A 22,840-nucleotide genomic window follows, 5' to 3' on the forward strand; every position below is an offset into this window, starting at 1 on the left:
GCCCATTCACTGTAATGCAGATGGTATGTGGAATGTGAACCGGGTTAAACCATATTTCCACAGAGATTTTACAATAAACATCTGGCAATGGAACAAGAAGTTGAAGAAAAGACGGTGAGCCACTTCCTTCGTTACCTATTGCAATGTGATGAGAATGATGCATCTCTGGAAGAGGTACAATTAGCCCTTGAACTGACTCCTGAATAACAGAGAGATAGCAGAGAAGTGCTGAGATGATATTCCTCTTTTTGTACACACCACAGATACAGGGAGGCGTTTGCCATTAAACATCAAGGTTTACAAGATGTTAGATTGAGTCTAGGTAGATGTTATACTTGGGAGTTACTGAGCATTCCTGTAGTCCGTGAGCCAGTCCAGTGGTGTTGGTGTAGAAGCAGGTATCAACAGACTTGCATTATTGCATGGAATGTCAGGCCCTTGATGAGATGATCAAGAAGGAAACACACTCGCTATGTACCAGTTGGAGGCTGATCTCTTCTTAAGTACCTGATCAGTGGCTACTGGGAGATTCTTACCAGTTTACTGTAAAAGTGTGACTTTGGGGCTCAAGATTGCTTATGCCACTTTTCAGCACATAGTGAATTATGTTCCCTGGTTGGAAGAGTTCTGTGTGGCCTACCTGGATCAGAACTGACCATCAAGGCAACCAAGTGCCAGGTGAGGCAGTCCTCTATAATCAACTCTGGACCTCATGTGGGCAATGGGAAGATCCGGCTGCTGGATGTTATGATCCAGTCTGCATTGGAGTGGAAGAGGTTCAATATCACCCGAGTCAAGTGATAGCAACTTTGTGGCCAACTATGTGTCCATAGCTGCAGCGTGACAGTGCCGACATCCAAGAACCAACCAAAAAAGTGATTTGGACTGCAGAATGTCTGAAGGCCTTCAAGGCCTTCGAAGGCCTTGGGAAACAGCCATACAGAGTATGAGACTGCAAGGGGACAATGTCACAAGTGACCTGTGTGCAGAAGGAGTCCCCAGGTCACCCGGAATAGTTCAGGTCATGAAACACATCAAGACATCTGCTAATATCAATAACTGTGTGTGATCAGTAGTCTGCCACGACCAAAAGACTGGAGCTGGCAACTTTTTTCCCCACAGTTATTCTTAATTGAATTTTTGGAAAAAAACAGCATTGCCGGTAGGGTCACTGTAGATCATAAATGTATCATAGAATGACATCTGCCCACTATCGCAGCACACGGTACAGTGCTTGCCGCCGTCTACAATAGCCAATATCAAGGACACTGAAAAGTAGTTATGGTAAAGGGAAACCAATAAGGAAAGCCAAGTCAACAATCAAACAAGCTTGCATTGTGTGAAACACATAATAAAGATTCATGGAATGCACTGAGACTGTCATTCTGTGTTTTTCAATATGCCTGATAAATCAAAAAGAGTGGGAGGGGAGAAAGGAGGGGAAGCAAGAACAGTAGGATAGGGTGTCTAGGTTTTGTATATGTACTCTATGTATTCAAAGGTGTTTATAAAAGGTCTCCCCTAGGTGTAAGACATGTTCAAGACTTATGTGCAGCATAATGATCAAGGCGGGTTGTCATTTGTTTTAGTTTCAACCACTCTCAAAAAAATCATCCCACTGTCCTGGATTTGTGTGTGCCCCCATGTCCCAACTATTGTTTAGTGCAACATCCATTTCTGCTTATATTCCCCTTTTCAGATCACTGGGCCAACATGTTAGGAGAGGAACTAATGCAGATTTACAAGCATTTGCTACTCTGCGTTTTGCAAGAATGAGGGCCAGGTCTAAGAACCGTTGTGTATTTTTGGCGGCTTTGGTACGTTTTGCCAAGCCTAGCAAACAATATGCAGGATCTACGGGGATCTGCACCCCTATGATATATGATTATTGTCTTGTCACTGCGCCCCAGAACCCCACGATTTGTGGACAAAGCCTCACCATGTGGTAGAAGTCAGTATCTATGTTCGCATATTTCAGACAGCTATGGATAACCTCTGTGTACATTAGTGTATGACGTGCTGGGCTCAAATATGTGTGGTGCAGATAATTCAGTTAATTATCAAATTAAGCAGGGCATTCCGGGAAGTATCTTTGACCATAGAGAGGCATGCCTCACATTGGGTATTCTTTATGTCTTGCCCTACATCCCCCTCCCAGTGTCTCTTCAGAACAGGTAGGCACAGTCTTTCCCTGGTATGTAACACACCATACAAGACCCTCACTGCACTACTGACCCCATCCATGTATCAACACTGTTTGCAGTATCTGCGATGATGTGGGGATGTCATGCACTTTGTTCCAGACCCATGATAGTTGGCATGTTAGGGCAGAGTAAGAAAGGAAGCTGCCCGCAGAGAGCCCCACAACTGCTGTTAAGTCCTCAAGCTGCCATAATAGCCCATCGGTAAAGAGATCCCCCCCATGTAAGGAGCCCCACATCTGTCCAGAATGGAGTGTAATGTTTGGGGCTCAACTCCCTGCAGCCTGGTACTACCCACTGGGGAAGACCTGGCGCATAAGGGATGCATCCTTTCATCAGCTGGAGGCTCGTCTTCCAGTTGAGGTGTCCCCCTCATATCAGTGCATTACCACTCTAGGAGGTGACTATCCATGTCAATCCCATCAAACTCTCGAGTATGAAAATCGGAGTTGGGGATAGGAGCCGGCATCACAATTCTTGAAGGCAGTTACTGCTGAGCCAGCGCATATGCCATTGTAACTGGGCTGCTAAGTAGTAAGTTTAATAATTTGAGGCTTGAGACCCTTCCTCTGTCATTGGGGCATATAGTGTAGAAATAGCAACCCTGCGTCTGATGGTTCCCCAAATGAGAACAATGAGCCTTGCTTCCTATTGCTATTTCTTCTAATAATGGTTATGCTTTTTATCCCACGTACAATGAATTGAACTAATAACTTGTATATAGGATGTTTTCTTTTATTTCGTTTTAATCATGTGCATGTTTTCGTATATTTCTGCTTTTATGATTGTCTGAAATAGCAATTGAATAAAGCTGTCCTTGACTTGAGTACAATCAATTGAGATTGCAATTCTCAATTGATTGATTCTCTAAAGAAGCTTAATCCCGGTGATGCAGGGATTGCTGAGAAGAAATACAATAAGCGGGGGGAGTACCAGCATAATGGAGATTGCAATATGTCTCATGGGGGACAGTGGCAAACTGCATCGAAAGGGGGTCGAAGTTGTTATAGAAGTCTGTGCCCTTCTCAGGTTACCAGCTATCACGTTGCCCTCTGAATGGTAAATACGGACCCCGAGATATTTAAAGGTCTCAAACTGCCAAGCAAATGGGAAAGTCAGTAATGTCATCATACATTGGGCCTCGGTTAGATAGGTTAGGGGAAAGAGACATGACTTGGTCCGATTAATCTTGAGACCCCAGATCCTGCCAAATCTTCCAGGAGAGTGATCACATGCTCCATGTTGTCCCTGTTTTCACTGAGATAAATCAGGGCATCATCTGCGTATAGAGATATGTGCCATCTCCCATCTATCTGTATCCCCCAGTCGGGTCCTCTAGCTCATGGTGCACATGCCAATGGTTCCATGGCGAGCACAAATATGATCCGTGAGACGGGAAAAAGTTGACGGGCACCCCTCTTTATAGGAAAGGGGTTGGAAATTACTTGACCCATTTTCACTCTGGCAGCAGGTTTGGTGTAGAGTATCTTTAACCAGGAGAGAAACCCCTCTCTCCGAATCGGAGATTGCGAAGCACCGCTGTGAGATATGGCCATCCAAGAGTATCAAAATCCTTTTGATGTCAAGGGATGCCACCCACAGGGAAGACCCAGAGGATCATGCTCTGCCCAAGGCCATAAACAAGTGACTTAGTTTCAAGTAGGTGTTCCCGCAAGGGATAAAACCGTTTTGGTCCGAGTGAACTAGCATCTCGGTTACAGGTACCAGACGGTAAGCTAGGATCATACCCAATATCTTATGGTCTTAACTTAAATGGGACAGCAGGCTATATGATTGCACCAACAGAGGTCTCTATCAGACTTCCGAAGGACTATAATTATTGCCTCATGTAATGAGCAGAGGAGTTGTCCTTGTTCTCTCGCTGCCTCATACATCTGCAACAACTGTGGGATTAATTGTTGTGCAAAGTGCTCCATAGAATTCCAAATCCATCAATTCCAAGGCTCTTATCTCTCACCATTTGTTTAATGGTTTCTTGTATCTTATCCACTACAAGTGGAGCATCCAGGGTCGCCCGCTGTTGGGTGGACACCATTGGCATGTGTAAGTCTTCCAAATACCTCTCATTGAAAGAGACGTCCACTGTCACATGAGTGGTGGATAGTTCTGTGTACTAAGAAACAAATACCTTTCTAATCTCGACGTGTGCATTGGTAAGGGTCCCTTGTTGGGTCCTAATTGAGGCAAGAGCAATGCAAGCAGCCTGATTGCCCTCAGCATGCTGACAAGCAGTAAATTCTCTGCAGTTACTTTACATAGCCGAGACAGAGCAGTATTGTAGCCTTGTCTCGCTTGTACTAGGTGGGGTAGGGCTCCGGGATTGTGTAATACATTAAGTTCATGCATGCAGATCTCAGTCTCCAGCCCATCAAGTTCCCCACGAACCATCAGTCTACCACAATAGATTCAATACAGTGTCCCCTTAAACCGTCCTTGAAGGCCTCCCATTCCACGAGTACATCCATCGCAGCACCAGCATTCTCAGGGAAGTAGTGTACCACGTCTTCTGCCAACAAGGCTCTAAATTTGGTATCCGGAGTATTTCTGCACAGAAGCACCATGTCGGGAAGGCCAGTCGGAGGCTTCCCCAGTTGAGGGACACTCTGAGAGGGGTGTGGTCAGATAATGTTTGCCCCAGGTACTCCACAGTTCCCATCTTGTTAGCCACCTCGTGGGTGCAATAAAAAAGGTCCATGCAGGTGTTCAAGTCATGAACCTCTTAGTAACGGAAGCTTATACTTTTTGACACAACTGGCTATACCCCTAACATTCCACATTAGATTATATTAGGGTCTAGTAGCCAGCAGTGTCTCCAATAGATCGTAGAGTGAAGGAAACCCCTGATACATCCTTTCCCTGCACTGGCATCCCACCCTCCCAGTGTTACAGTAATCTCAACAGCATTCCTGCAAAAAATAATGATATGAAAGACAATAAAATGGAACTCAGAAACCATCCTAATGCCCCTCAGCAGGTTGACACACCAACGGGTGCTTGCCCAAATACACTGTGATGTTCTTAGCATCGTCTCCTCCAATGTCTTTGGGGATTTTGGGGGGTGTTGTAAAGCAATATCCATCCCAGGTGATGGGTATAGTTCCCTCCTGGCCCAAGTTTAACTGCATACGTCATCATCGCACACAGGACAGGCTTGGTTATTATCAAGATCTCTCCCCAGTCTCCTGCACTGAGGACTCGTCCTAGCTTCAGGTAGTAGAGAACCCCACATCATCTGTCATGGGGATCAGTTCCGCGTCATCACGAAGGATCAATGCCACCAAAGCCAGATCAGCATCGGCATAGTCCGGCGATGGAGCCGGTGAAAGTCTTATGGTTGTCGGGCTTGGGGGTTGAGGGGATGAGCCCGTACACTGCTCAACGTCAGCCACCACCAGCGCTAGTTCCTTGGCTGCTTGTTTTCTGGGTGGTACAGCTGTAAGTCGTCTCAGGGGCTGTATTCCAGTTCGCAATGTGAACCCTCCAGGGGCATCCTCTTCTCCATTACACTCTAGCCAATCCCACACCTCGCTAGGTATCCAGTGCAGATAGTGATATCAGGCTAGAAGTCTACAGCTAATGTGCTTTGTATGGGACGGAGGGGGGAGAAATCCAAATGTTAAAATGCCTGCTCATGAGGGACACATAAGGAATGTAAAATAAACGGTGTCCCCAGCTTTAAGACTCACCTCAGAGTGAAATCTGGTTCAGGCTAAAGGAGATGGTAAGGCTCCATACTTTGCAGGTAGTGAGAGGGCTCCCCTAAGACCTCATAGGGGCCCCTAGGCAGAAAGGGGGTGCCTTGTTTTATTGCATACATGTTGCAGTCCTCTCCCACACTGTAGAATGTGGCCACAGGCCCCGCCGGCAAAGGCACACCAAAGGACCACAGCAAGAGTGTTTCCAGGGGCCAGCCCTCTGAATGACAGGGTGGAAGGGGGGCAGATTTCTGTCCTGTGGCCCCCACCATTGGATGCCTCTCAACTGTCGAACAGGACGTTCCCCGGTGATCCCTCCCGTCTCTGCTCTCATCACCGTGGGCATTGCGAAGGGTCAGGTCCACATGGTCTCCACCCACTGATTCTGTTCGGCCGCGCTCCCGGCTGCGTTGGTGATTAGGCCTCGGAAAAGGCCCTGAGCAAAGTACTTCCCGGAGAAGAGATGAGGATCCATCTGGGGGCTCCGCTCACACTCTCCCTGGGTAGGGCTGTCCTCCACTGCTTCAATGGGGCACTCCTTTGCAGGTCACTGTGACCCCCCACTGCGTCCGTGAGAGCAGCGCACATGGCAGGACTCACTGCATCTCATCCCCCGGGTTTCAGCAGGCCACACACCCTGCAGCAATGGCTTGGCCACACATCAAGATCCAATCAATCTGCACTCTGAGTGGTCAAAGGGCACCCTGCCATCACTTAAGGCTTGCTGGGAGTGCAAGATGCATTGCAAGAAAAGTGTTACAAGGAAGGAATATCAAAGCTCACGGCTGAACATCCATCTCGGCCGCCATCTTTGTCCTGGAACAGTTGGAAAGCTCGGTCAATGTTGAGGTGGAAGCCTTGAACAACATGGATACCACAACTGCTGACGAACTCCACAAGATCCAGATCAGTCAAGAGGCCACAATTGCCATACCAGCATTCTGTCTGCACCCGGCCTAGGGAGGCCCCAACTGCTGAAGAACAGAGTGGCTACAGGAGCTGCACCACTGAGATGACCAAGTCATCCATTTCCAGGCAAGGCAGCAGCTATTATTCTGTCAGCTCAAGACCCACCAAAAGAGCAGGACAACTGCAGGCATCCATTTGATGCTGCTCCAGAGTACAATGACAGCATGCAGGTATATGTGAGCCTATGTAAGAACTGTAAGAGAAGGAGAAACTTTGTTACAGACTGAGGTCTACAGAACAAACTACAGGATTTGTGTGGATAGCCACAAAGAGGTGAATTCAAACTGAACTATTGGATGCATCTATGACTTGGGATGATTTGAGAGTTCTGCACCTGTGTCTTATTAGTGCCTTGTCTGAATTATAAAATAGGGATTATAGGGTTCAGCACCTCAAGGAAGATTGTAAACAGGAGTACAGCCTTATGTCTAATTCCTCTAATTGTGTTGTGTAGTAGTATTAAGTTATGCTGTGTGATTAAAGTACTTTCTTTTAATTCAAAAGATAAGTACTAGGCTGGACAATGGTATTGTGTCTATTGGTTGCCTGTTGGCTCTTGCCCATTCAGTACCTCACTTAGAAGCCTTTGACTGCTTGCCATGCTATCCTGAGAGTGAAGTACACAAAGGGAGTACTTGGCCTTATTTGCAGAGCCATAGTAGCCATAGTAGGATGGACTCCAGGTCACCAGTGGTAAACAACCTCAACCACCGCAGCCAGGTAGCTCCTGCTAGCCCTGTTCCCCCCTCTGCACCCACCAAAAGTCTAACAGATTTCTTTTGGGATTTATCCCCTTACCTTGTCAACAAGTACAAACACCACACATTATCTAAGTATTTCTATACAAGTAAAACATGTTGCCTCTCTGTCATCCATTGCAAATACAATGCTGAACCTAAACGGCTGATTAAAATATTTTATTTCTGACACTAAACCCATAATATCACCTATACTTTGTCAGATACATTAGGAGGATTTTAGTGGATACTGTCCACAAATCACCACACTTACTAGCTCAAATACCTACTTCTAATACCTATGTATTTTGGACAATGTGACAGCATATAGATCAAAGTCCTTGCCCTGAATTCTGCCCAAAATGTCTCAATTTACACCACAGATTAACAACCTCAAACGTGTGTGGAGTTTTAGAATTTCACAAAATGTTTCAAGAGTTGCCCCTGAGACAAAAAATGTTCTTGAATTTCTATGTGTGACTAAGGAAAAGGTTTTTCTAAAGTGCAGTTGTACACACTTTTCTACATAAATACATTTCTTTCTCTGCACTCCCAACTTTTTTGGGGGTGTAAGGAGTCTATTCCCTACCATCAAAAAGGATTTACTTCTGCCCTTGATAGAAGAAGATCTCAGTCCGTTTCCAGTATTAAATTTAACTGGGAATATGTCTGTGAATTTTCAAGAGTTGAGAGGATTTCCAAACTAGTCAATGCTTCCCTGCCCTTGAATGCACGCTCTCTGCCCCTGTACTAGAATAGTCCTAGGAAAAATATTATATTATACTAGGGTAATATTGTATATGGGTAAATTGATTCCCAATTGCGAGTTCACCTTTTGGTGAACAATTGTAAATGAAGCCACCTGCAAGTGTAAGTTGAACATGCAGAAGCAAATGGCTTTGTGAAACAGTCTCTGGTACATCTCAGACCTAAAGGTATAGAATCTCTTTAACCAAAAAGCACATTTTTAGAAACAATAAAGGAAGTAATAAGATCCACTTTTCTGTCATCACGATCATCCAAATTTCTTTCCATATAGGCAAACCAATTTTGTGACCCGGATCTTGATCAGATTTTCGAGGGAACTGTTCATTTTGCAAATTCAGATATTAACTTTACTCTTATTAAAAATTCTGTCACCATCCTCACTTAAGTTGACAATGTTAAACGGATCCTCCTCATCTCTATCAGTTTTAAGATTCATTCCAACCCCTTTTAGATTAAGATTCATAATATTCTAGATGAACCACGTCTACATCATTACCCTACCTATTGTCATGACTTGCCTGTAAATTAATCTTGAACCACTACTAAAAGTCTATTGAAGCCCATGGAGATACACTAAAGACACACATTCCTTTATGGGTGCCTACGACTATTCTCTAAACAGTAAGACAATGCCTTACTTAGCGTTACAAAGTAAAAATTAGATCATAAACCTGTTATTACCTTTAGCAAAATTTTAAATTAATAATGTGTTATAATAGAATGATAATGTAACCCACGAACAGTTTTATCACACCCAACAAACTTGCAATGTTAATCTACTGCCATCCCCAAAAATAATCTCAGTCACCCTTTTTAAACTAGACAGGAGAATCAGCTCTGGATTAAATCATTTTTTATCAGAGTGAATCTGGGTTGCCATCGAGGGAAACATCTGGCAAGCCTTATGGCAAATATCTTATTATTAGTTTTATTTAAATACACAGCCCAGGAGGAAATACATGTAGGTCCAATTTACAAGTGGGATGGGTAAGTATTTACTGAACATAGTAAATATCCAAACCCTAGGGTATTTGCTGGTTGTGGTAAATTTCTTCAGTTCTGAATTTTCCCAGTGAATTGTGGAATATGTGCTTTTGAAGGCAAATTGTGCATGTCTCACTATTTACTGGGAATTTTCTCTCCGTACATTTTGGCAGGTGACCAGCTGAAGTTTACCTGGGGAAAACTGAGATGGGTGTGACAGTGACAGCACATCTTAGAATTCTGAACCTTACACAACCAGGGGTTTGAGCAGTGATGGGAATGCTATGGCCCCTCTTGATCAGGCCTTAGTTAAATCTTCCCATTGTTACAGATTGCATTATTGGTTGTGCTTTTGCAATTTATTAAACAATGTCATAAACACAGGGTTTATTAGTGACCTGTGTTTTTGTCAAAATTAAATGTCTAGCTCATAATGGCCCACTGCTCGTTATTCTTTAAAACAATCTGTTTCTCATATTAGTTCTTCTAGCTTAATATTTTTGCCAGGCATTGCACCATTTTCTCATAGGAGCACAATGTACTTAATAATTGGCCCATATTCAAATGACATCCTCTCTGTACACAAATCATTATACAACATTAGTTCCTTAACTTCAAACCAGTTATAAGAGTATCAAAAACACCATACAATTTAGGATATGTTTAACTTTCTTTCTCGCCTGCAAAAGCCAAGAGAATAACTTTCAAATAATATTCATAAAATTATACTTTAACTAGATGTAATGGGATTACTCTACCCTTAACTGGTAACTCTCAATGGAATTCATCTGGCACATAATCAATATCAATAATTTTCCATGTTCATTTATTGTATCTAACCTTAGTTGGTGGGTCTCGAAGCTAGTAGTTTGCTCCATTTTCTCTCTTTTTGCTTTTGTTGCTTCCTCATTTGTTTGTTGCTCACCTTCCGAAAACAACATTAAGTGCTTCCCAACTGGCAAGAGCAGACCAGTTGGTGTTTGATAATTTATTTATTTATTTGTGATTTTATATAGCGCAAACATGGCCCAAGGGTATTAGAGCGCTTTATAAGGGAGCAGGTAGTCATACAGGTATATATGTATCTAATGTCCCCTACAAAGTTGCTGTGTACTATATTTATACTTAAAAACTACACCTAAATACATCACACCATAATATTTTACAAATATGCACCATTTAATAACTCAGTTACTGGCGAGTGATCCATCTCTAATCTTGGCAAATATGTCTTATCCTCAAAACCACTGAAGGTACAAGCCAGCGTCCAGACCATAGTGCAACCATAAGTTATGGTGAGGCACAAAAGGGTATAAAAATTGTAAAAGTACCCATATCAGTTTCAGCAAATTTTCGTATATTATAGAAGTTTAACTGACACAGGTTTTAGTACAGGGTTCAGGAAGAGGTTTAAATCCTGTGCAAGCAATATAATTGTTTCTTGCACCTCCATGGACAGTGCTGTGGTAAAAAATAACAACTCCTTCTGGTTAGATACTTAAATATGCCCACTCTTATGACTAAATGGGTCCAATGACACAAACAAACAGTCAAACTGGATAAACTGTCCATCCAAAACTGACAGTCTTTGCTAATGAATGAGAACAAGTACAATTTGAGGTTGAGACAAAGCTGTCATATGAGGTGCAATTAAATCAGCTGAACTTCTCCAAGGAGGTTCTTTGGATCATTACAATATATATTTTTGGCATAGCAGAAAGTTTAATAAAGTGATATGCTTCTGTAAGCCACCAAGCTCACTTATGCTAAGGACAAAAAAAGCTAACTCAATGGAGATATACCAAGCAAACTCCCTATCCATACATACTTCCTCACTAGTGGGCAATTAAAGGATTATTTAAACTATGATGGCAAGTCTAAAGTTGTCCGCCCTTGTGGCAGACAATTTTCTAAAAAATGTCTCCTCTGTAAATGACATGCTTCAGGAGTAGGGGGAAGCATGCAGGCCAATCTGCCATGCCATGCCATGGTGTCATGGGGAAACCGTTGTCACCATGGCCGGACTGGGAACCACAACCGGCCCTGACAAAGTGCTCGGCCGACCCCCCCCCCCTTCCCCCCGGGAGAGTTGGAGGTGCCGCCGAGCTCTTTGCCTGGGCCCGTTTTTGGCCGATTTTGTTACAGGGACGATTTTGCTGCAAAAACGGCCCTGTAACAAAAACGGCCCCCTGGGGCCCAAAACCGACCCCCAATCGTGCGGCCCACCGGGGGGTTGCCCGGTGCCCGCTACGACCAGTCCGGTCCTGGTTGTTACATATGTAAGTCTTTGCAAAGGACCCTGTAAGAAAAAGAAATGTATTTATTGGTTGAGAGGGGTAGAAGCCTCACTCAAATAATAAACAATCCTTTTTAGGGTGAACCACAAAAGTCACTAAAAAGAACCTGTGCTTAATCCTCTGGTAGCTTAGCAGGCTTTACTTAGTGGAAAAGTGCAAAGTATTTATACAGCAAACAAACAGTAATACGGTGAAAGCAAAACACAAGAAAAACTCCAAACCAATTTAGAGCAATAGAGTAAATGTGAATAAATAAAATTACACTAAAATGAACAAAATCCAATCAGTATAACCGGAGATAATTTTTTAAAAATTTTATGTAAAAATAGCCCCAAGAAGGAGAAAGTGCTAATTGTGGTTATCTAGTCATGCTAGACTTTGGGAAAGGCAAAAGTGCAGGCCAACTGCAATGGAGCATAGGTCAGACACAGGTACCAAGTTAGTCCCACTGAAGAGTTACCTTTTCAAGTCCAACACGAAGAGTTCCATACTCGTTGGAGGGAGCTGCAAGTTGGAGACTTCCGGTGCGAGGAGGTCAAGCATCGCAGACGGTCGTTGCTGTAGCATGAACAGCCGGCCATTGCTGGAGCTTCATGATGGTTTCTCATCACAGATGGTCACTGGTGGTGCAAAGTGCAGGTCTCGTATTGCCAGTCGTTGCGGACAATCGCTGATGGTGCGGAGAGCAGGTCTTGCTGGAGCTTCATGTTGGCGGCCATCATGGGCAGTTGATTTTCAGCACGAAGAGGTCACTTCGCGGTTGCAAGATGATCAGCCCTACGTTGTTTAACATCTATGTGGCCCCCTTGGCAGGACTCCTCAGAAGACTGGGATTCACCACTATATCCTATGCTGATGACACGCAACTTTTGCTGTCATTTGATAAATCGAATCCACTTACCCAGGATATCTTTTCTGAGGGTATGAAGGGTGTTGCACAATGGATGAAGGAGAACTTTCTACAGCTGAATACTGAGAAATCAGAAATAATGCTATTTGGAGAGGCAACACTAAGATGGTCCCCTAGCTGGTGGCCAGAGGAATTAGGCCCTGCTCCGTCCCCTAAAGATGTAGTAAAGAATTTGGGAGTGTGTTTGGACAAGGGTCTAACTTTGGAAGAACATGTAAACAGTATTGCCAGAACTTGTTTTCATACTCTCCGCACTTTGCGAAGGGTTTGTCCCTTTCTTCCTATTCACACTCGTAAAACCCTTGTTCAATCATTGATTATCAGTCGACTAGACTACTGTAATGCCTTATTGATTGCATCCAAGGAAAAATCTCTAATTAAATTACAGGTAGTTCAGAATACTGCAGCTCGTTTAGTAAATAACGCACTTCCTAGAACGCCCTCTGCTCCCCTCCTCCGTGATCTACATTGGCTCCCTATAAAAAAGAGAATCGGGTTCAAAATTTGTTGTATGGTTTTTAAATCCTTACACAATATGGGTCCTGGCTATTTAGCTCATAAATTAGTCAGATATGCTCCTACCAGATTGCTGAGATCTAGTCATTTAGCATATTTGTGCACCCCCCCGCATTAAATTTGCGCGGATGGGAGGGAAGGCGTTCTCTCATTTGGCACCTTAATACTGGAATCTCCTTCCATTACAATTACGTCAATGCACCAATTTATTGGCTTTCAGGATACTGCTGAAAACAGAACTTTTTTAATTCTACTCTCTTAGTGATCAGTAGGTTGCTTCAGCGCAGAGATACCCTGTATGGGGTGATTCAGGCGCTATATAAAACCCATAAATAAAATAAATAAATAAACCAGACTTCAGGTTTTTCACCTTTTCTTGAGGAGGAGTTCATACAGATGGCAGTCGAGAATCCAGCACCTGGGGGCACTTCTTGGGTATCAGGACTCACTCCAGCAGAGGCCAGCAGCAGGAATCAGGCTGGCCCAGATGGTGCTGGTCAGGGAGGCATCTACAAGCTTTGTGTCTCTGTAACACACAACTCACCATTGGAGTTACTCTGGGTAGCCTGAATTCAAGCAAACAGGTCCACCTTTCCTTCTTCAGACAGCAAGGCAGTCCTTCTGGCAGCAAGGCAGCCCTTCTTCTGAATCTTCTGCAGGTTCGGTTCAGTAGTTTTCTGATGAGAGGTTTTGAAGAGCCCATTTATATACCTGATGCCAGCTTTTGTGGGGGGGGGGGGGGGGGGGGGGATTTCCAGACCTACTGCCAAAACTGGTTCTGGCCAGTTTTTCTTTTGCCCCCGGTCCTGGGTTTAAATTGTCTAGCATGACAAAAGGCAGGACAGGCCTGGTGTTGGGGCAGGGGCAACTCCTCCTCAGCTATCCTGTCAGGAAGACCCACTCCTCACACGCCTAGGCCTTCTTTGTTCCCATGTCTGGAAGCAATACAGCAGAGCCATTCACAGGCATGTGCCTCAGGACACTGGCATAAAGGTATTTTTGATTTAGGCTGAAAATGTCCACTTTCTAAAAGTGTCATTTTAAAGTTATATCTTAAAATCTGACTTTACCATCAGAGAGGGTTTTAGATTACAATTCATCTGAGTGTAAACATCATGTCTCTATCTGTTCCTAATCTGAAGTTAGCACATATTAAATGTAATAAGGAAACCCAGTGTTAGTCTATAGGAGGGATAGGACGTACAACAGTGAAACACCTCTTTAGGAGTTTTTCACTGTCAGGGCATGTAAATCTTAAGCAGACATGTCCTACATTTGAAATACCATGCACCCTGCTCTAGGGGTGGTTAGGGCCTACCTTAGGAATGACATGCATTAGAAAAAAGAAATGTTTAGGCATGGCAACAGGTTTATTTTGCCAGATGTAAATTGCAGATTAAAATTGCATTGCAGGTCGCACTGGCAGACCTGAGACAGGTTTTACAATGCTATGGTAATAGGTTGCACAATGAGTGCTGCAGCCCACTAGTAGTATTGAATATACAGGCCCTGAGTACAGGTAGTACCATTTACTAGGAACTTACAAGCACATTAAATGTGCCAACTAGGTGTAGACCACTTTTGCCCATGTTTTAAGGACAAAGCACGAGCACTTTAGCACTGGTTAGCAGGGAGTCTTAATGCCAACACAATTAAGTTCAGCAAAATAGGGGGGGTGAAGGTAAAAACAATTGGGGAATACCACACCAAAGACGTCAGGTCTAACAGACCCTAAAAAGGGGTTACATTTCCAAGACCCGCATAACAAATGCCTCTGACAAGCTTCAATTCATTTCCACTATACAAGCATTATTTAAAAACTTTTCTGCTTCATGTCCATCATGGTTTGAATAAAGGACCCAGACCGAAGGGATTACAGTGGAAATGGTGTTGGAGGGTCTACCTTTAATTGGGTGGCCCCTACAATGCCATTCCGGTCAATATCATCAGCATGGCAGGAGACACTTCATGGAGGAAGGGTGGAAACATGGTGGCATGCCTGAGCAGCATGGTAAAATTGTTGTTACTTATATGAGTCCTGGAAATGAACCCCAAAGAAGAGGTTGGCTTCCAGGACAGCATAACTGATGTACCTGACATGCTGGGAGAATTTTCCTGCTGTGTGAGTGTCATTTTAAACCTTTTTCTTCTAGCCACATTGCCAGTGCTGCCAAAAAATTGATAGAGGTGCACTGGTTCAGGGAAACACATGACATCATCAGCTATGCACACATCCATGAAACCATTCTGCAGTTTGGAATGGTTCAGCAAGAGAAACACACATTCGAAAACTGGGTCTTGACTTAAAAGAAAGAAATGTGGCATACCTGGTTTGTGCAAAAATCCAATCAGCTCAAAGATCTGGGAGAGGGTCAAGTTGTTTCTCTTCAGTCCATGAAGTTGAAGCCACTTAGGTGACGAAACAAGAGCCTGCACGTCCATCTCCCATACAGTGGATTTAGATCCTGGAGCTTTAATACTACAGAGATCCCCTTTGGCAACAGCAAGTGGATCAGACTTCAGAAGGCATGCCTTGTTTTTAAGATCAAAGGTCCCATCTGTCACTGTAAAACACGTGTGATGCCGTTTGTAGTAAATATTACCATAAATGTTTTACTTCATTTTCAAGTTATATTTTATATTCATTTTTTTAAGTAATTCTAGAAATATTTACCAATACTCTGCATTTACCACATACTGTGCTTCAATTGAAACAATGACAAAAGTACCATAAATGCTCCTCATTTAATTTTTGTTTACAGAGGGTGCTTCTACTTCTTTGAGACCATAGCTTTAAATTCAAGCACAAGTGGCCATATATATTAAAGAAAAGTGTAGAATAAGTTTCTCAAACAAAAATTAATTCAAAATCCAGGGACTAAATTTCACACATATTCTTAGAGAATATTGGCCAGGGGTGAGGACACATCCAGAGGGCTGGGGTAAAGTTTTAAAAGGCAGGGCTAGGACCTCAACTTGGCTTGGTTAATATTTACCTGGTACTGCATTATCAGCAGGCCAAAGTTACTATGGTAAACTGGATACCATCTCTTGGTATGGAGAGAAAGGATCCAGTTAATGAAATTAATTGAAGGAACTCTGTTTCACTATTCCATTCTTCTACATTATTTTTTTTGTCAGCTTTTCATGCTGTGCATGCTGCCTACAGTCTATCAAGGTATAGTACAGGAAAAATATTGGATCTTTTGCCTGTGGATGATATTACCTTATAATGAATGTGAACATGCTGCTGTAATGCTGAAAAGTCACTACTCACTCAACTGTGTGTTGGTTGGTCCTCAGAAGTGTCTGTTGATATGATATTGTGAAGGAATGTGTGAATATTTCAGACTACTGTCTTGGTGTTAATGGTAACACCAGAAGAGGTGCTTCATTTGAGCCAATGGTTGCAGATGGGACCCACCAGCACTCTTTTTGGGGTCCGTGATTTATTTATCATCATCAGTCTTAGACCTAGAACAGAGGGAGAAACGCAGCAAAGGAGGAAAGACTGTGGAAAGGAAAGAACGAAACACAATGGCAAAGATAGAAAGCAGGGCTGAAAAAGAGCTTGCAAGAATGAGATAGAAGGACAAGGAGATTAGGGTGGTTGGTGAACAAGACATGAGGTGAAATTAAGACAAGACTGGTGCTAGAAGTAAAGGACAGCTGGGGTGCAACAAAAGTAGAAAATATTGCTTTTAGGAGGCTATGGGTATTATCAATATGTGTATGCATATTTACACGCTATACAAAGCATTAAAGGTTACAAAAACACTAGAGCTGCCTAAGCTTATGGACATTTAGACATGTGACTTGGTTATTCCATATCCATGAATATAAAAAGGTGTTTTGGAATGTCAGACTCTAGTTGATGCAATACTATCTAGGAATAGAGTAATTGAAGAGACTGCATACATAAAATGTGGTAGACTATACAATGACAGATGAATACTGGCAACACATAAGAGATTAAAATGTCACAACTGGACAGATCCTGGAACAAGTTTGACATGACTGCATGTCTATATTCCTAGAAAAAAACAAAAGGAACAAAGAAATTTGATAGATAGAGCATTACTTTTGGCTAAGAGGACAGTAGTGGTGTTCTAGAAATCCCTACTGACAGACAGTTTTTATGTAGCTGTATGAAATGGTCAAACTGCTGGTACAGAATTAATTGCGCAGGAAAAAATGAGGGACAGAAATGCCTTTCCAATATGGGCAACAAACAGCAGGACCCTGGCGACTGCTTTAAAGTATCCTTTAACAAAATGCATCCGTAAGCACTTTATACTATACTAAGTCAAACTAATGATGTTAGAAGGCAAAGGTGGTTAGATGGAGGCAAAGTGGAGAGAACCACACAGAAGCCCACAACTTTACAACGTAAGTGGTGGGTGGTACTGCATAAAGGGCGACTAGCAGTTTAGAAGATGCAATATGCACAAGGTAGGGGTAGCCCGTGGACTGCTTTGCATGCATGGATAAGGAATATGGAAAGATCTTGATTTTTCATTGGCAGTGGGAAAGCTCACGTGGGTATGACAAATAATGTGCCAGTGGTGAAGTTCAATGTTTTATCAATGGTAAGGAAAGAATAGTGGGGATGTCTGATAAATATGCTGTTCTCATAGAAAGGTTTGCTTACCCCTAGAACTTCACTGTGGATAGTTATATTGAGGAATGCGATGCAGGAACTTGTCTATCTAATGCTGAGAAGGGGGTGGTAGAGCTTGTGATTAAGTTTCATTTTGCTATTACAGTTGAGTCTAAGTGGGAGACAAGATACATGTCAGACATAGAAGATGGTGAAACTGATGGTGCGCAGGTAGTGGAGGATGTGCTGTATATTATTTATATTTTGGACTGAAAATGTGTAACAATTGACAAATTGCTGACAGACCATCTATGATTTATTCTTGGAGCTGGGGAGGAGAATAATATTTGCACATCTGTTTTTTTTTTTTTTTTTTTTTTTTTAAAGACCTTTATTGTTATGCTTCCCAATACACAGCTTTGGCCTACAACCCCTCGGGCCGGCCGCATAGTTGTACACATGCACTTTGTCGTATCTAACACAGCCCAGTGCCGTCAACCCGGGGGTACGGCGGCGATAGAAGGTGCAAGCGTCTCACAGGTTAGAGAAGGATAATGCAGGACTCATTTTCTCTGTGTTACAGCCATAAACAAGCGGAGAACACCACAATGGCGCCCGGGCGCCTAACGATCAACTACCCCCCCCCCCCCAACTCCCTAAAACCGGTCACCACTCGAACCACATAAATACCTCCATACCCGTGGGCGACCACGGCACCCACTTTCTAGCCCCAGGAGCCACAAGATCGTTGGGAGTCCTATATAGCCCCTGCGCCGTCCTGCTCGACGGCAGGCGGTTCACAAATGCCCCCCCTGAAATCATTACATTTGGACCACACTTCCCCCCCTATTCCGGGGGCACCCTCTTGCTATATATACAGTCTTTTCTCGCAGCATGCACCAGTCCATGTCGCCGTGCCAGTCCGACAGTTTTGGTGGAGTAGGGCTTCCCCATAGTCTGGCAATGTTCCTTTTCGCCACCATTTGACCAAGCGTCACCCAGAGCCTTCCCTTCGGTGGCAGGTCCGTTGGCTCCCATATGTTAAGGAGACACCTCTTGGCCTCCGGGCGAATTTCCACCTCCCATACCTCCTCCATACACTGTACCACCCTTCTCCAATAACGTTGAATCTTAGGGCAGTCCCACAACACATGGAAGAAGGTACCCGTACCCCCGCATCCCCTTCTACAGAGTACTGTGTCCGCCCTACCCATTTTGTGTAGCCTAGTACAGGAGATATAGATTCTATGTAAAAGCTTGAGTTGGATCAGTCGCAGTCGGGCAGATTTCGCGACCTCCCTGGGGGAGGCTAAAGCATAGAGCCATTCCTCGTCGTCTATCTCCAGCCCATCAGCGACCCACTTTTCTCTAAGGCGCAGAAGCAAATCAGGGGGTTGTTAATTAGTTTTTTGTATGTGAGGGATATAGCGTGTTCTGGGAGATGCCCATCCAGTAACCTATCTTCCAGCGGGGAGGTTTGCGGTGGTTTAGTTTCCGGTGGAATATTGGCCTGTAGGGAGTGCCGCACCTGCAGGTATCTAAAGTATTCAGTGTGTGCCAGCTCATATGTGTCTTGCAGTTGGGCGAACGTGCGGATCCCCGTGGGGCCCCAGATGTCCCTGATTTGGGAGATGCTGATCAAGTCCCAGTTCCGGAAGCCTTTGGTGCGTCCCAGATTGCCCAGTTTTTCAGAAGCCCAGAGTGGCGTGGCTAGTGTTAGGACTCCCGCCCATCCGAGCTTCCTTTGAGCAATGTGCCAGATCTGTACCGAGTGAAGTGTAGGGCCAGTGAGATTATGTGTACCGAAAAAATATATGTAGCATATCAGCATCTGAATCCCCGCATCTAAAACATTTCCCGTCATATTTACTACCCCAGCTTGCCATCCTTTTAGGGGTATAATATAATCGAAAAACTGTTTTATACACTTGAGCCTTCAAGTTTGCAGCTAAGCATATCTCCTTGGAAATGGATAAAGTATCCTGAATATCCACTTCCGGGACTTCAAGCAGGTTTTGCCAATAAGTATTATATTTTTTGATATCATCCTCTCTGGCCTGCATCAAAATCAAATAAAGTGAGCCAATCCTTAATCTCCTCCGAATTCCCTCCACCAAATTATTAGGCAAGGGCTCATATTGTTTTTTTTTTTTTAAACAAAAATTTCTAACTTGGAGATATTTAAAAAAGGAGTTTTGAGGTAAATGATATTTAGCTACTAGTTCTATAAATGTAGCAAATATACCACTTCCATTATATAAGTCTCCAATTCTAAATAAGCCCTTTCTTATCCAATTCTTAGCAACATTATCCCAAAATACAGAAGGAAGAATTTTATCCGCAGTGAAAGGGGTATAAAAGGTGATTTTGCCAAAATGTATTAAATGCCTAACACTCCTCCAAACTTGATAAGCAGAAATCAAAACCTTAAATCGAGTATGCTTGTAATAATTACCCTCCAGTTCTTTTAATAAACATCCTTTTGCTTGCTCGCCCAATAACAGAAAAAATATCGAAGGAGCTTCCGCTTCATCCTCCGTAGATTCACCTGTCAACAAATATCTCATTCTTTGTAAAAAACATACATAGTAATAAAGTAAAAAATCCGGTAGCCCACGTCCACCCCTTTCTTCAGGTAACGTCAGCCATTTCATAGCTCGACGTACTTTTCCTGGGGCCCAGAAAAATTCTCCACAGACAATCTGAAATTGTGATATATTTTTGGAAGAAAACTGAAGTGGAATACTCCGAAATAAATACAATATTTTGGGAAGAACCTTCATCTTAATAATATTTCCTTTACCAATTATTGATATTTGAAGTCGTCTCCATCTAGCCAGCGACTGCTTAATTTGTAATATTGTTTCTTGCCAATTAATATCTACGATCTCTTGCATGTGGGGTGTAATTTTTATACCTAAATATGTAACTACATTAGTAACTCGTGGATCCTTAAACTGAATAGTTTGTGTACATAATATTTGAGTTTTTTCCGAATTTAATTTATACCCTGACTTTCCACCAAAATCTCTAGCTAAATGTTCAATCTCAGTAATGGCCTCTTCTGGGTGAGTTGTTACTACTGCGATGTCATCCGCATACGCAAAAACTGAATAAGCTATCTCCTTAACTATAAATGGTTTAATATGGGACGATTTCTGAAGACTAATGATGAAAGGATTTATAAACAACGCAAACAACAGAGGAGAACACGGACATCCTTGCCGTGTCCCTCTTGTAATAATAATCTTTTCAGATTTTAGACCCATTGCGGTTATCCTAGCATTTGGTGTTTTGTATAGAGCTTGAATTGAAGTTAAAATACCTTTTCCAAAACCCATCCTTGACATAATTAACCATAAATATGACCACTCAACCCGGTCAAACGCTTTCTCAGCGTCAAGTAATATTAACGCTAAGTCCCTGTTCTCCCCCTCCGCAATATCAAATAGAGTGATAACCCTATTTATATGAGTTACTGTGCCTCTTTTCGGGTAAATTATTACCTTTTTTGACTAATATTGAAAAATGTATGTCAGTGGTATTAAATTGCCCATTTAGGATATCTTCGGTGCTGCTGCTATTGGGAGTGGAACCAAATTTAAATGGTTCTTCTGGCTCAAGGGAGCATAAATACTTTATTTTTTTAGCTATGACTGTGATCCGCTTATGTATTGCAACTGATTGGCTCTCCCCTGACACTCCGAAATTTGAATTCTGGAGAAATAAATTGTACAGCATTTATGAATTAGAATGGAGTCTATATGCATTGAAGGGGATTAGAAAAAAACGTATTGGAGTATTAACTTGGGGTGTTTTGTCAGATTACCTTTCATTATGAAACATTGTATGGATCTACCACTAATGTATTAATATGTCTCAAATCTAAATTGTTAGAGCCTGATTATAATACTCTGTATAATATCCAGCCTCGTCATCTATGTATATAAATTGTAACCCCGCCAGAATTTACTATGGAAATAAAGATATTAAAAAAAAAAAAAAAAGAGATTATGTGTACCTCGTTTAGAGTAGAGTGCTCTCTCATAGTTCCCTCCGGGAAGCAGCCATCTATCCATACCGAAGGCTGGGTCGTTCCCGTCGCTGTATGTCCCGTGATTGATCGCTGTTAGATGAGCCGCCCAGTAATATTTACGAATATCAGGGAGGGCTATACCGCCGTCGTACCACCCCAATGTGAGTTTGGTCAATGAGATTCGGGGCGACCCGGCCCAGAGGAGGTCTCGCAGCGCAGCCTCTATCGCCACAAAGTAGGCGTTGGGGACTAAGTCGGGATAGTTTTGTAGCGCATGGAGGAACCGTGGCAACCCCAGCATCTTGAATAAGGCTGCCCGGCCCAACAAAGACAGTGGCAGGCGCTGCCAGGCCTTGGCCTCCCTCTGTAGCCGAACCAACGGTGGCTTGAGGTTGTGCTCGTACAACAGGGTCTTGTCAGTTGTGATGAATATTCCCAAGTACCGGAACCCGTCCTCCGCCACTTTGATCGGGCACGTATCGGGAAGCCTCGGGGGGTTACCCCGCAGGACGTAAAGATGTGATTTGGCCCAATTGATCCGGAAGCCAGAGTTACGCCCGAAACTAGCAAATATGTCGAGTGCCACAATGAGCGACCTGCGCGGCCTGCAAAGATACAAGAGAATGTCGTCGGCGTAGAAGGATATTCTATCTTCCCACCCTTCCGCCCATGCTATACCTTTTAGGTCTACATCCTGCCTTATCCAGGCCGCAAGCGGCTCCAGGGAGAGGGCGAAGAGAAGGGGAGAGAGGGGGCAGCCCTGCCTAGTCCCTCTTGCCAGCGTGAACACCTCGGACAGCTTGTTGTTAACCAGTACCTGTGCGAGGGGTTCGGTGTACAATAGACGCACCCAAGCTATGAATTGAGGTCCAAATCCTAATTTGTGCAGGACTGCGAACATGTATGGCCACTCTAAGGTGTCGAAGGCCATAGTGGCGTCTAGGGAGACCACCACTGCGTCTTCCTGCAGTCTGTGGCGCTGCCCCAGAACGCCGTGTAGCCGTCTAATGTTAAGGGCCGTGTTACGATGGGGCATGAAACCTGATTGGTCCGGATGGACCAACGAAGGAAGCACTGCCTTGAGCCTGTTGGCCAGCGTCTTTGCC

At 43.5% G+C, this 22,840-nt stretch overlaps 1 protein-coding gene across 2 annotated transcripts in view; it reads right to left on the reverse strand.

Annotated features, from left to right (window-relative positions):
* Positions 1-22,840, reverse strand: part of VWA3B (von Willebrand factor A domain containing 3B) — a 983,684-nt gene that overhangs the window by 925,352 nt on the left and 35,492 nt on the right. For both annotated transcript variants that reach the window (XM_085622889.1, XM_085622888.1), the window contains exon 3: positions 15,426-15,662. In XM_085622889.1, the coding sequence (XP_085479015.1) occupies positions 15,426-15,662 (237 nt within the window). The remainder of the gene's footprint in view (positions 1-15,425; positions 15,663-22,840) is intronic.

Source organism: Triturus cristatus, chromosome 8 (assembly GCF_964204655.1).
Source record: "Triturus cristatus chromosome 8, aTriCri1.1, whole genome shotgun sequence".
Classification (NCBI taxonomy): Eukaryota; Metazoa; Chordata; class Amphibia; order Caudata; family Salamandridae; genus Triturus; species Triturus cristatus.